Here is a 15342-nt window from a genome sequence, read left to right on the forward strand (position 1 = left end):
CTGAGGTACCCCACTGGACACAGGCTTCCAGTCACAAAAGCAACCTTCGACCATCACCCTCTGCCTCCTGCCACTCAGCCAGTTTAGGATCCAACGCGCCAAGGCACCCTGGATCCCATGGGCTCTTACCTTCTTGACCAGTCTCCTATGCGGGACTTTGTCAAAAGCTTTACTGAAGTCCATGTAAACCACATCCACAGCATTTCCCTCATCCACCCCACTAGTCACCCCCTCGAAAAATTCGATCAGATTTGTTAGACATGATTTACCCTTGACAAAGCCATGCTGACTATCCCCGATTAATCCTTGCCTCTCCAAGTGGAGATTAATTTTGTCCCTCAGAATTTTTTCCAATAATTTCCCCACCACAGATGTTAGACTCACTGGCCTGTAATTCCCTGGTTTATCCCTGCTACCCTTCTTGAATAATGGTACTACGTTAGCTGTTCTCCAGTCCTCTGGTACATCCCCTGTGGCCAGAGAGGTTCTGAAAATTAGTGTCAGAGCCCCTGCAATCTCCTCCCTTGCCTCCCACAGCAGCCTGGGATACATCTCGTCCGGGCCTGGGGATTTATCCACTTTTTGGCCCGCTAAAACCGCTAGTACCTCCTCCCTCTCGATGCTAATATGTTCAAGTATGTCACAGTCCCCTTGCCCGATTTCTATGTCTTGCCAGTGTCGGCCAGTCTCTGCGGGTCATCCCCTGTCTGCTGAATCGGAAAGTTTCTGGGTTCAGTCCGGACTCCAGGATTTCAGTGGCCGACACTCCCAGTGCAGTACTGAGGGAGCGCCGCACTGTCGGAGGGGCAGTACTGAGAGAGCGCCGCACTGTCGGAGGGGCAGTACTGAGGGAGCGCCGCACTGTCGGAGGGGCAGTACTGAGGGAGCGCCACACTGTCGGAGGGGCAGTACTGAGGGAGCGCTGCACTGTCGGAGGGGCAGTACTGAGGGAGCGCCGCACTGTCGGAGGGGCAGTACTGAGGGAGCGCTGCACTGTCGGAGGGGCAGTACTGAGGGGGCGCTGCACTGTGGGAGGGGCAGTACTGAGGGAGCGCCGCACTGTCAGAGGGGCAGTACTGAGGGAGTGCCGCACTGTCAGAGGGGCAGTACTGAGGGAGTGCCGCACTGTCAGAGGGGCAGTACTGAGGGAGCGCCACACTGTCGGAGGGGCAGTACTGAGGGAGTGCCGCACTGTCGGAGGGGCAGTACTGAGGGAGTGCCGCACTGTCAGAGGGGCAGTACTGAGGGAGTGCCGCACTGTCAGAGGGGCAGTACTGAGGGAGTGCCGCACTGTCGGAGGGGCTGTACTGAGGGAGCGCTGCACTGTTGGAGGGGCAGTACTGAGGGAACGCCGCACTGTCGGAGGGGCAGTACTGAGGGAGTGTCGCACTGTCGGAGGAGCAGTACTGAGGGAGCGCTGCACTGTCGGAGGGGCAGTACTGAGGGAGCGCTGCACTGTCGGAGGGGCAGTACTGAGGGACTGCTGCACTGTCGGAGGGTCAGTACTGAGGGAGCATCGCACTGTCGGAGGGGCCGTACTGAGGGAGTGCCGCACTGTCGGAGGGGCAGTATTGAGGGAGCGCCGCACTGTCAGAGGGGCAGTACTGAGGGAGTGCCGCACTGTCGGAGGGGCAGTACTGAGGGAGCGCCGCACTGTCGAAGGGGCAGTACAGAGGGAGTGCTGCACTGTCGGTGGGTCAGTACTGAGGGAGCGCCGCACTGTCGGAGGGGCAGTACTGAGGGAGTGCCGCACTGTCGGAGGGGCAGTACTGAGGGAGCGCCGCACTGTTGGAGGGGCAGCACTGAGGGAGCGCCACACTGTCGGAGGGGCAGTACTGAGGGAGCGCCGCACTGTCGGAGGGGCAGTACTGAGGGAGTGCTGCACTGTCGGAGGAGCAGTACTGAGGGAGTGCTGCACTATCGGAGGGACAGTACTGAGGGAGCCCTGCACTGTCGGAGGGACAGTACTAAGGGAGCCCTGCACTGTCAGAGGGGCAGTACTGAGGGAGTGCTGCACTGTCGGAGGACAGTACTGAGGGAGCGCTGCACTGTCGGAGGGGCAGTACTGAGGGAGCCCTGCACTGTCGGAGGGTCAGTACTGAGGGAGCGCTGCACTGTCGGAGGGGCAGTACTGAGGGAGCACTGCACTGTCGGAGGGTCAGTACTAAGGGAGCGCTGCACTGTCGGAGGGGCAGTACTGAGGGAGCACTGCACTGTCGGAGGGGCATTATTAAGGAAGCAGTAACAGGACATTTGGATAAGCATAATTTAATCGGACAGACTCAGCATGGTTTTATGAAGGGGAAGTCATGTTTGACAAATTTGCTCAAATTCTTTGAGGATGTAACAAACAGGGTGGATAAAGGGGAACCAGTGGATGTGGTATATTTGGACTTCCAAAAGGCATTTGACAAGGTGCCACACAAAAGATTACTGATCAAGATAAAAAAATCACGGGATTGGGGGTAATATACTGGCATGGGTGGAAGATTGGCTATCTAACAGAAAACAGAGAGCTGGGATAAATGGTTCATTCTTGGGTTGGCAATCAGTAACTAGTGGTGTTCCGCAGGGTTCAGTGCTGGGACCCCAACTCTTTACAATCTATATTAACGATTTGGAGGAGGGGACCAAGTGCAACATATCCAAGTTTGCCGACGATACAAAGATGGGAGGGAAAGCAGTGAGTGAGGAGGACATAAAAAACCTGCAAAATGACAGACGGGCTAAGTGAGTGGGCAGAAATTTGGCAGGTGGAATATAATGTTGGAAAGTGTGAGGTTATGCACTTTGGCAGAAAAAATCAAAGAGCAAGTTATTATCTAAATGGAGAGAAACTGCAAAGTGCTACAGTTCAAAGGGATCTGGGGGTCCTGGTGCATGAAACACAGAAGGTTAGTATGCAGGTACAGCAGGTGATCAGGAAGGCCAATGGAATCTTGGCTTTTATTGCAAGGGGGATGGAGTATAAAAGCAGGGAAGTCTTGCTTCAGTTATACAGGGTACTGGTGAGGCCACACCTGGAATACTGCGCACAGTTTTGATTTCCATATTTAAGAAAAGATATACTTGCTCTCGAGGCAGTTCAGAGAAGGTTCACTCGGTTGATTCCGGAGATGAGGGGGTTGACTTATGAGGAAAGGTTGAGTAGGTTGGGACTCTACTCATTGGAATTCAGAAGAATGAGAGGTGATCTTATCGAAACATATAAGATTGTGAGGGGGCTTGATCGGGTGGATGCGGGGAGGGTGTTTCCACTGATGGGTGAGAATAGAACTAGGGGGCATAATCTTAGAATAAGGGGCTGCCATTTCAAAACTGAAATGAGGAGAACATTCTTCACTCAGAGGGTAGTAAATCTATGGAATTTGCTACCTCAGAGAGCTGTGGAAGCTGCGACATTAAATAAATTTAAAACGGAGGTAGACAGTTTCCTAGCTGATAAGGGAATTTGGGGTTATGGGGAGCGGGCAGGGAAGTGGATGTGAGTCTAGGTTCGGATCAGCCATGATCCTATTGAATGGCGGAGCAGGGCCGAGGGGCCATATGGCCTTATCCTGCTCCTACTTCTTATGTTCTTATGTTCTTATGAGGGAGAATTGCACTGTCGGAGGGGCAGTACTGAGGGAGCACTGCACTGTCAGAGAGGCAGTACTGAGGGAGTGCTGCCCTGTCGGAGGACAGTACTGAGGGGGCGCTGCACTGTCGGAAGACAGTACTGAGGGAGTGCTGCACTGTCGGAGGGGCAGTACTGAGGGAGCACTGCACTGTCAGAGGGGCAGTACTGAGGGAGTGCTGCACTGTCGGAGGGGCAGTACTGAGGGAGTGCTGCAATGTTGGAGGGGCAGTACTGAGGGAGCCCTACACTGTCGGAGGGGCAGTACTGATGGAGCGCTGCACTGTCAGAGGGGCAGTACTGAGGGAACGCTGCATTGTCGGAGGGGCAGTACTGAGGGAGTGCTGCACTGTCGGAGGGGCAGTGATGAGGGAGCGCTGCATTGTCGTGGGGCAGTACTGAGGGAGCACTGCACTGTCGGAGGGGCAGTACTGAGGGAGCGCTGCGCTATCAGAGGGGCAGTACCGAGGGAGCGCTGCACTGTTTGAGGGGCAGTACTGAAGGAGCGTCGCACTGTCGGAGGTGCCATCTTTCGGTGGAGACATTAAACGTCAGCCCCATCTGCCCTCTCAGGTGGATGTAAAAGATGCCATGAAACTATTTAATGAAGAGCAGGGGAGTATTCGCAGTAACCTGGACAACATTCCTCTGTGAGAGAATGAGCATCTCGTGGCTTTGTGGGATCTTCCTTTACTGAAAATGACTGCTGCACTTACGCAACAGCAGTGACTAGAGATCAAAGCAATTCGCATTTCGATGGTATGTGATGTGGCCTTTCCTTCCTTGCTCCGAGACAATGTCCCCCAGTGTCTCAGGCCCACAGACCAGGATGGGCCCAGATTCCATCCCCTGCCTGGTCTGACGTGGGCGATTTGACAGTCGGGTTGGGGATCAATCCTCGGCCTCCTTTGTTCCGATGCTGCACCAATACGTTGAGGTCCGAATGACTTTAAACGACCCTGATTCACCTTGAATAATGGGCCTGCTGCTGACGCCTAAACCGATGCCCGATCAAAAATGGTGGTGGAAGGGGCCTTGGGCAGGAAGTCTGCGGCAATTTTACTTTTTGTAATTTTTGGTCTCATTAAAACCACATTCCCACTGAAGAAGAGGCTGGTAGAGAGGCACAAATCAGGGCCTATATTTCATTAGCATTTACCGTACTAAACTCTCTGGGGAGCCATTATGGGCCTTTTTACTGAAATTAGATATGAATTATGCAGAAGCCCAAGTGTTTATGAGTCCCTAGTTTTGTGTGGCTCAGTTTTTAACAATTTGCCCAGGCTCGATGTGCCGAATGGCTCCTTCTGTGCAGTATCATTCTATGTGGGCATCGCTGGCCAGGCCAGCATTTATTGCCCATTCCTAGCTGCCCCTCGAGAAGGTGGTGGTGAGCCGCCTTCTTGAACCGCTGCAGTCCGTGTGGTGAAGGTGCTCCCACAGTGCTGTTAGGGAGGGAGTTCCAGGATTTTGACCCAGCGATGATGAAGGATCGGCCGATATATTTCCAAGTCGGGATGGTGTGTGACTTGGAGGGGAACTTGGAGGTGGCGGTGTTCCCATGTGTCTGCTGGGCGGTAGAGTTTGGGGGCAGAAGTAACATTTGTGATTAAAGCTTCTTTTTTTGTCTTTGTTCGAAGGTCAACCCCAAGCCTCCCGTTCAGCGAGTTGCTTGGCACCAGGAGATGCTGGTGGAAGCCCTGTTTTATCGCAAAATGGCATCAGGAAAGCGGCCCAGCCAATCAGCACAGACACTGAAGCTGTAACAGGGCCGCAAAGCCCAGTCACCCACCCTCCGATCGGACACACAGCGCACAGCAGTGGCGTGGAGCACTCGACACCATCAACCTCACACAGTCAGTACGGCAAGCTGCAGTCCTACCCCTCCCTCAACAGCCACACCAGCAAAAAGAGCAAATCCAGCTCCAGGTCAACTGCATCTCAGATCCCTTCTGATGCCGAGGAAGGTGAGCGCAGGCACAGGCTCCTCGTACTGGTCTGGGGGCCTGTGTCTCTGACATAGATAGTCACTGAGATATCCTCACTGCTCTCCTCCCTCAGCCTCTGCACCGAGCAACTTCTCATCCTCGGTGATTTCAACCTCTGTCTCAATTCACCATGCTCTCTCTCCTCTGAGTTCACCAGCCTCCTATCCTCCCTTAATCTCTCCCTCCATGTGAACTCCCCAGCCCGTACTCACGGACACCCGCTCAACCTTGCCATCTCTCGTGGCCTCGCTACTCCCATCGTGTCAATCGAAGATAAGGCCATCTCTGACCAACCACTTCCGTGTATCGCTCTCCACCCACATCCCCCTTCCCCCTCCCAACCCTACTTCCTTCTGTGTCCACCCCTGGAAAAAACTCTCTCCCAACTCTCTTACAACTGCACTTACGAAATTCCAACTGTCCAGCTTTTGGCCCTCCATTCACCATGACATTTCTGCAGCTACCGATCTGCTCAACCACACCCTCACCACCATCTTTGATGCGCTAGTCCCTATTAAAACCATTACTCTCTCTCACCATGGCTGTTCCCCTGTGCGATACCCGAGTGGGAAGGTCAGAAACTGAGAGAAGTGAGATATTAGGAAAAAAAAACAACTGTTTATTTACACGGTGTAGCAGAGGAACATATCTCTTACAAGCTGGAGGCCAGGCACAATTCTTATTGCACAATCACAAGATGGAGGATCAACCTCTGAGTCATACCCATAATGCAATGCCACATTACCATATTAACTGGTGTACCAGGACATTGAATACATGACCCATTACCTTAAATACTGGTGAATGTGAACCCTTAATATTTGGCTCCATCTGGTGGATAACTTAAACATTACATCCCAGATTACTATATCTTTCCCCTCTTAAGTTGAACATTAATTTCTTAACAACATTCTTAAAAAGTCCCATAAGGAACTCCTTTAACGATAGTCCATACTGAACGAATCTAGCAGGTCGTTATCAATCTCTCTGGTGGCTTGTGAGTCCTTGGTGAACGTCTTACAGTCAAGTCCCTGCTTGGTTGTGGTAGAGCCACCTGCTGCTCCTGAGCAGTACTCAGAGTATCTGACACTGCTATGATGGTTTCCTCTTTACGAAGGGGTCCAGGTGGAACTGGCTCTGTTCATGGTGGTGGTACCACCGATGCATTTGGATAACTGGGGCCAACATGTCCTCTGACATCTCCTCTGGAACCTCCATTTTGATTTCCCCTTGTCTGGTCAGTATCTGATCTACATGTCTGCGTACTACCTGACCAGTTCCCACCATGACCGTATGTGATACTGGACCGGTCATTGAGTCTATGACGGCAGGAATCCATTTTGGACCATAACTGAAATTCCTGGTAAGGACCGCATCTCCTTCTCCAAAACTGCGGCTCTTTGTCCTTCTGTCATGGTTCTCCTTTTGTTTGATTTGTCGGTTTTCCACCTTCCTTTTTAGATCTGGGTGAACCAGGTCAAGAGTGGAGCGTAGTCGACGTCCTAACAACAGCTCAGCAGGAGAGAGTCCTGTGGTAGATTGAGGTGTTATTCTGTAGCTGAACAGAACTCGAACACCTTGGCTGCCAAACTCCCTTCCGCACTTTTTTTCATCATCTCCTTAAATGTTTGTACGGCTCTCTCCGCAAGTCCATTTGAAGACGGATGATATGGAGCTGAGGTCACGTGCACTATGCCTTTGTTTCTCATGAACTCTTTTGTTTCTGTACTCACAAAACACGTGGCATTGTCACTTACTATGATCTCCGGTAGCCCTTGATTACTAAAACTCCTATGCAGGCAGTCTATAGTAACAGTAGATGAAGCAGAATTTACAGGATAAACATCCATCCATTTGGAATGGGCATCCATGATTATGAGGAACATCTTTCCCATTAATGGACCCGCATAATCTACATGTAATCTTCTCCATGGTTTATCCGGCCACTCCCAGGGGTGGAGAGGAGCCGCTGCTGGTGCCTTCCTGTGTACTTGACAAGTGCTGCATGTCTTGACTAGATTTTCTATCTCCTCATCTAGCTTTGGCCACCACAAGTAACTCCTTGCCAAGGCTTTCATACGCGAGACCCCAGGATGACACTGATGTAGTTGCTCTAGGATAGACTGTCGTGCTGGCTGTGGAATAATCACTCGTGCTCCCCACAACACGCAACCATCCTGCACACTCAGCTCTGTCTTCCTGACACTGTAAAGTATGAAGTCAGTCCCTTCCGGATGCTGTGGCCAACCCCTCATCACATATTCTCGGACTCTAGATAGAACTGGATCTTTACCGGTCCACGTCCTTACTTGTTCATCGGTCACAATTGCCGTGTCTGTGTCCTCCAACATCAAAACTCTGTCCCCTGGAGCTGCATGGATAGGTGTGCCTGGCAGTGGAAGACGGCTCAAGGCATCTGCGTTCCCATGGTACTTGCCCGCCTTGTAAACGATGACATACTCATATGCCCTCAACGTCACTGCCCACCTCTGGATCCGGGATGACACCATCTGTGGTACTGCTTTCATTTCATTAAAAAGAGATAGAAGAGGTTTATGATCGGTGCATATGGTGCATTTCCTGCCATATATGTACTTGTGAAACCTCTGTAACCCAAACATTACTGCTAACCCCTCTTTATCTAACTGGGAATAGTTTTTTTCCGCTGGTGTCAGAGTTTGAGACATAAACCCTATTGGACTTTCTGTTCCATCTTCCAAGCTGTGTGAAAGAACCGCCCCAATCCCGTAAGGTGAAGCATCACAAGAGAGAATGATGGCTTTCTCTGCATTGTAGTGAACGAGCACATCCGAGGACAGCATCAGTTTCTTGGACTGTTCAAATGAAACCCTCTGTTCTTCTTCCCACTGCCACTGTGTCTCCTTGCGCAGAAGTTTGTGAAGAGGTGCTAACACTGTTGCCAAGTTTGGTAAAAATCTGTTATAATAGTTTAGCAGTCCCAGGTAAGCTTTTAACTCAGTCACATTGGTAGGAGCTGGGGCCTCCTGCAGTGCTTGTATCTTCTCCTTGATTGGATGGAGCCCGGTGGTGTCCACTCTGTGTCCCAGGAACACGGCCTCATTCCCCAGGAAAGTGCACTTACTCCTCTTGAGCCGTAACCCAGCCTTATCCAATCTTTGTAGTACCTCTCTCAGAGTGCTCAGATGCTCCTGGTCGGTTCTTCCCGTCACCAGAATGTCATCCAGATAGATTGAAACATGTGGGATCCCTTGCAGTACACCCTCGATAGTCCTCTGGAAAATAGCTGGACTAGATGAGACACCGAATGGTAAGCGGTTATTGGTAAACAAACCCTTGTGTGTATTTATGGTTACATACTTCTTGGATTCCTCATCTAGTGTAACCTGCAAGTATGCATGACTCATATCCAGCTTCGTGAATTTCTTCCCTCCAGCCAGGTTTGCAAAGAGATCCTCTGTTTTGGGAATAGGATACTGTTCTAGTTTAGACACCCTATTTACTGTCAATTTATAATCTCCACAGAGTCTTACCGAATTGTCCGGTTTTAAAACAGGTACAATGGGAGCTGCTCATTCTGAACATTTCACGGGTTCCAGTATGTTCTCTCTCAAAAGACGATCAAGCTCAACCTCTACCTTCGGTTTCATGGCATACGGCACAGGTCGTTGTTTAAAAAACCTTGGCAGTGCCTCCTTGTCTACATAAATCTTAGCTAGGGGCCCATTAAATGTGCCAAGTTCTTCCTTGAACACGTTCTCATGTTCAATCAACACTTCTTGCAAAGACAACTGTTTGCCTCCCTCTATTTGATTTATTGCTCCCCAATCTAATTTAAGTTCTTGTATCCAGCCCCGACCTAACAGGTTTGGTCCGGAACCCGATACTACAACTACAGGTAGCTGTTCCACGGTGTCCCTGTGTTTCACAGTTACAGTAGCAGTACCCAATGTCGCCACTCATTCACCAGTATATGTTTTAAGCTGCATAGAGCAAGACTTTAACTCTCGAACTTTTGCACGGTTCCACAATTTTGAGTACTCCTCCCTGTTCATTATGGTTACGCCGCATCCTGTATCCACTTCAAAGTTGACCTTAGAGTCATTTACTGTCAGTTGCAAAGTGATAGGATCCACTTTTGGAATGTTCTCTACCATACTATGCATTATGAACATATCGTCTTCTTTCTCAGCTTCTCCGCTGATGTGATGTGCTTCCTGTTTTTTCACTTCCCTTCCTAGGTTTTGCTTTCCTCCCCCTTTTGGTTTATATTCCTCCACGGTTGCTTTTGCCCTGCATGCATGTTTTATGTGTCCTTTTTTCCCATACTTGTGGCACATTTCCTCCAGAAACCTGCATTCCCTCGCCAGGTGATCACCATTGCATCTATAACATGCCTTTACATGCTCACGTTGTGGTTTCTGACGCATGTTTAACTTGTGCACAATAACCTGACCTGCAACTTGCTTTGTAGTAGCCCAGTCTGAACCTTGTATATCTTTTACATCTCGGTTCGCTGTCTCTATGGCTTGAGCAAGTTCCAACGCTTTTTCATACGTAAGCCCAGTCTCAGACAATAATCTCCGCTGCATTCGATCATCCATTATCCCGCAAACTAGCCTATCTCTCAGCATGTCTTTCAGGTTGTTGCCATAATTGCAATCGTGTGCCAATTTCCGCAACACTGCTACATAATCCAATACAGTCTCTCCCGGTTTTCTGTTCCGTGAATTAAATTTGAAATGCTGTACAATCTCACTCGGTCTGGGATTGAAATGGTCCTTTAACAAGGCCACTAAGTCAGCAAATGATCTGTCTCCAGGCTTTGCAGGACTGCATAGGTTTCTCATTAAACTATACGTCTGACTTCCCACGGAAGTGAGCAAAATAGCTCTCCTTTTTCCGACATCATTTATATCCTTTGCTTCAAAGAAATGCATCAACACCTCGCAGTATTCATCCCAGGTCTGCGTCTGAACATCAAAAGCAGAGATCTTTCCTACCGTAGCAGCCATGATCCGTTATTCAGTGCTCTTTTTCTTCGTCAAGATGTGATCTGTTTATCCTCGTCGCCAACATGTGATATGCGAGTGGTAAGGTCAGAAACTGAGAGAAGCGAGATATTAGGAACAAAACCCAACTGTTTATTTACACGGTGTAGCAGAGGAACATATCTCTTACAAGCTGGAGGCCAGGCACAATTCTTATTGCACAATCACAAGATGGAGGATCAACCTCTGAGTCATACCCATAATGCAATGCCACATTACCGTATTAACTGGTGTACCAGGACATTGAATACATGACCCATTACCTTAAATACTGGTGAATGTGAACCCTTAATATTTGGATCCATCTGGTGGATAACTTAAACATTACATCCCAGATTACTATACCCTGGTACGGCCCTCACCTTCGCTCCCTCAAGTCCAAGGGATACAGACTTGAATGGATATGGCGGACAGCTGGTTTAGCCATTCACCGCCAGATCTGGCTGTACTACATAAAGCATTATCGGGTCCTGCTCTTGTCTGCCAAAACTGCTCACTATTCCAGGATCATTCTGGAATGCAAAGATAACCACCAGCTGCTATTTTCTACTGCTAACCATCTTCTTAAACCTCTCTCCCCTGTCTCCGCCACACTCACCTCCAACAACAAGTGTGAGGAGTTCATGGACTTCTTTGTCTCTAAGATTGAGACCATCCGTTCAGCTGCCTCTGCCACTTCCCTTCCTTCCCCTAGCCCAATGGGCCAAACTTCCTCTAAGGTTCACCCCTGCCCTAGCCCTGAACTCGTATCGCAGATTCTCTCCGATCTCCCCTCTTGACCTTTCCACGCTCATCCTGTCCCTGAGACTCACCTCCTGCTCCCTTGACCCTATTCCCACTAAACTGCTGACTACCCAACTTCCTTTTCTGGCTCCCATGTTGCTGATGTTGTTAACGGTTCACTCTCCTCTGGTACTGTCCCCCTCTCCTTCAAATCTGCCGTTGTCACCGCTCTCCTCAAAGAAACAACCCTTGACCCCCTCCGTCCTTGCAAACTACCGCCACATCTCCAACCTCCCTTTCCTCCCCAAAGTCCTTGAATGTGTTGTCGCTTCCCAATACGGTGCCCATCTTTCCCGCAACTCCATATTTGAATCCCTCCAATATCTGCGCTCCTCAAATTCTGCCCTCTTGAGCATCCCTGATTATAATCGCTCCACCATTGGCGGCTGTGCCTTCTGTTGCCTGGGCCCTAAGCTCTGGAATTCCCTCCCTAAACCTCTCCGCCTCACTACCTCTTTCCTCCTTTAAGACGTTCCTTAAAACCCAGCTCTTTGACCAAGCTTTTGGTCACCTGCCCTAATTTATTATGTGTCTCACTGTCAATTTTTTGCCTGATAACGCTCCTGTGAAGCGCCTTGGGACGTTTTACTACGTTAAAGGTGCTATATAAAGATAAGTTGTTGTTGTTGTAATAGAACAATGTTCAATACAAAGAATAATTACACAGGAGCTCGAATGGAGCCAAGTTGATGGGCTGAATGGCCTTTTCTCACTGTGTATTTCTTTGAATAAATGTTTGTAATCTCCCGGCTCCAGCTCCTGGCCTGGGGCTAATCCTAGCTGTGAGTTGCTAAATTGACCTGGGTAGTCGAGTGAAGGAAAACAGGAATAGTTGAGCAGAATTGCTGTTCCTGATCACTATCCAGAAAGCAGCAGTCCCTGTTGGAAAGTGCATGTGTCTGGATGTCTAGTGAGGGCAGAATAAGGAGCCGCTGTGGGACCCCACATGGTCGATTAGCCTGTCAACACTTAGATGGAGAGTGGCTACTTGGGTGCAGTAAAGGACAATACTTCAGAGGAAGCTGAAGGAGTGAAAATTGCTTCGGCAGCACCTCCCAAACGCGTGACCTCTTCCACCTAGAAGGACAAGGGCAGCAGGCGCATGGCAACACCACCACCTCCAAGTTCCCCTCCAAGTCACACACCATCCTGACTTGGAAATATATTGGCCGTTCCTTCATCATCACTGGGTTAATATCCTGGAACTCCCTCCCTAACAGCACTGTGGGAGCACCTTCACCACACGGACTGCAGCGGTTCAAGAAGGTGGCTCACCACCACCTTCTCAAGGGGCAACTTGGGATGGGTAATAAATGCTGGCCTTGCCAGCGACGCCCACATCCCGTGAATGAATAAAATAAAATAGGGAAAGCAAATTAGATGTGAGAAAATTGCATCAAACTGAAACCGAAAATCACATCCTCAAATAGCATAGCTGAGAACGCCAGCGTTAAAATACAGAGCAATATTCCCCAAGTCATCCCAGGGGGGGATTCCCCAGTTAAGTGATCTCTGCTGGACAGATAATAGGCCACAGCCCCCTGGGTTAGCGAGGGGGGAAATCAGCCAGGGTTCCTGCTCCCGATCACTGTCCAGTGACCCCTGGGTTAGGGAGAGGGGAAATCAGCCAGGGTTCCTGCTCTTGATCACTGTCCAGCGACCCCTGGGTTAGAGAGAGGGGAAATCAGCCTGGGTTCCCGCTCCTAGTCACTGCCCAGTGACCCCTGGGTTAGGGAGAGGGGAAATCAGCCAGGGTTCCTGCTCCTGATCACTGCCCAGTGACCCCTGGGTTAGAGAGAGGGGAAATCGGCCTGGGTTCCTGCTCCTGGTCCATGCCCAGTGACCCCTGGGTTAGAGAGAATGGGAAATCAGCCAGGGTTCCTGCTCCTGATCACGGTCCAGTGATCCCAGTTAGATGCTGGTTGAGGGCAGTATTAGGCTTGGTTCTGATATCCGCTACCCGCGCACATTTAGACAGGAACATCCAGGGCTTGTGTTTTTGTCGAGTTCACTGGTCAGTGTTATATGGAGAAGGTCTCGCTGTGATATCTCTTTCTCTCTCTCTCTCCCTCCTCCATAGATTGCTGCGTGCACTGCATCCTGGCCTGCCTGTTCTGTCAGTTCCTCACGCTGTGCAATCTCGTGTTAGACTGCGCGACCTGCGGCTCCTGTACTTCAGACACCTCCTGCTGTTTCTGCTGTGGCTCGGAGGAGTGCGCGGCCTGTGACTTGCCATGCGACCTGGATTGCGGTATCGTGGACGCGTGCTGTGAGTCCGCGGACTGCCTGGAGATCTGCATGGAGTGTTGCGGCCTCTGCTTCTCCTCGTAAATATGAATCCTGGGATTCCGGACTGGTGCCGACGAGCATGAGACCGGACCGGCGGTTGTGGTCAGCTTTGGAGGCTCTACGGCCAGCAGAGGAAGTGACCACAAGACAAGAAACAGTCTGCAAGCCTCTTCGACTCTGGAAACTGTTGTCAAGTCTGGAGGACAAGACCGTGTCCTAGTGATGTTAATGGCATCTCCTTCAGCTTCTTTTAGCAAACAAGACAAGGTTTGCCGAACATTGTTCTTTGATGACTTTTACAACTCTGCTGTTCAAACGCTGCCAACTACAAAGCTTTTTTGTGGACCAATTTACATTTGTTCCCCTTCGCCCGTTAGATTATTTCCCCTGATGACGTTGAATCTCAGCTTCGGTCCTCAAAGACTCAATCCCCCCCGCCCCGCTACTACATCCAACGGGAGATGGGGCAGAGGAAGAGGGTGGGGGCGGTGTTGGATGAGACATGTTGGATTGGCAGTGAGCGATGGAGCGATGGCGTCTTGGGTTCCGGGCTCCTGGTCCCACATTGCTGAGTCATCAGGCTGCTCTCTCTCACCTCCCAGTGGATGATTTTCAGAATGACATTGGCAAAGCCCTGGGAGCAAGTCAGTTGTCCACCTACCCTGGGCAATAGTCATATAGTAATAGTTTCCCACGGGAGAAGACCATCTAGCCCACCTATCCACAGTACACAATTCTAATAGCCCTGAATCCCATTTGTTGACCCGAACCAGTCTTGTTCCTTCTTGAAGCCCATTAATCTTTCTTGGGGTAGAAATTGGCCGTCAATGTGCCTGTTTTACAAAATGGACCCAAAAGGACCAATTTCGGGACGCATCGTCCTGTGACCCAAGACCGCCTGAAAGAATCCGACCCAAAATTGTATCAGGCATTTGGGGCGGCCACCTAAAACGGGGGTTAGGCCGCTTGCACATGCTACCGCCTCTTTCTGGACCTTTACTGACGTCTGGCCCCAGGCGGCTTCACTCTGGGTTTCCAGACGTCTGGCCCCAGGCGGCTTCTCTCTGGGTTTCCAGACGTCTGGCCCCAGGCGGCTTCGCTCTGGGTTTCCAGACGTCTGGCCCCAGGCGGCTTCTCTCTGGGTTTCCAGACGTCTGGCCCCAGGCGGCTTCGCTCTGGGTTTCCAGACGTCTGGCCCCAGACGGCTTCACTCTGGGTTTCCAGACGTCTGGCCCCAGGCGGCTTCACTCTGGGTTTCCAGACGTCTGGCCCCAGACGGCTTCACTCTGGGTTTCCAGACGTCTGGCCCCAGGCGGCTTCGCTCTGGGTTTCCAGACGTCTGGCCCCAGGCGGCTTCGCTCTGGGTTTCCAGACGTCTGGCCCCAGGCGGCTTCTCTCTGGGTTTCCAGACGTCTGGCCCCAGGCGGCTTCTCTCTGGGTTTCCAGACGTCTGGCCCCAGGCGGCTTCGCTCTGGGTTTCCAGACGTCTGGCCCCAGGCGGCTTCTCTCTGGGTTTCCAGACGTCTGGCCCCAGGCGGCTTCGCTCTGGGTTTCCAGACGTCTGGCCCCAGACGGCTTCACTCTGGGTTTCCAGACGTCTGGCCCCAGGCGGCTTCACTCTGGGTTTCCAGACGTC

General features: G+C 50.9%; 1 protein-coding gene across 1 annotated transcript in view; it reads left to right on the forward strand.

The window, feature by feature from the left end:
• The window catches only part of mdfi (MyoD family inhibitor), a 142834-nt gene extending 127960 nt beyond the window's left edge, over positions 1-14874 (forward strand). Inside the window, exons 3-4 of the mRNA XM_086011735.1 lie at positions 5257-5583; positions 13498-14874. Of these exons, the coding sequence (XP_085867861.1) occupies positions 5257-5583; positions 13498-13748 (578 nt within the window). The 3' untranslated portion in view covers positions 13749-14874. The remainder of the gene's footprint in view (positions 1-5256; positions 5584-13497) is intronic.
• The last annotated feature ends 468 nt before the right edge of the window (positions 14875-15342 follow it).

This window comes from Somniosus microcephalus, chromosome 18 (assembly GCF_052327205.1).
Source record: "Somniosus microcephalus isolate GS21.2 chromosome 18, FLI_Smic_1.0, whole genome shotgun sequence".
In the NCBI taxonomy this organism is placed as follows: domain Eukaryota; kingdom Metazoa; phylum Chordata; class Chondrichthyes; order Squaliformes; family Somniosidae; genus Somniosus; species Somniosus microcephalus.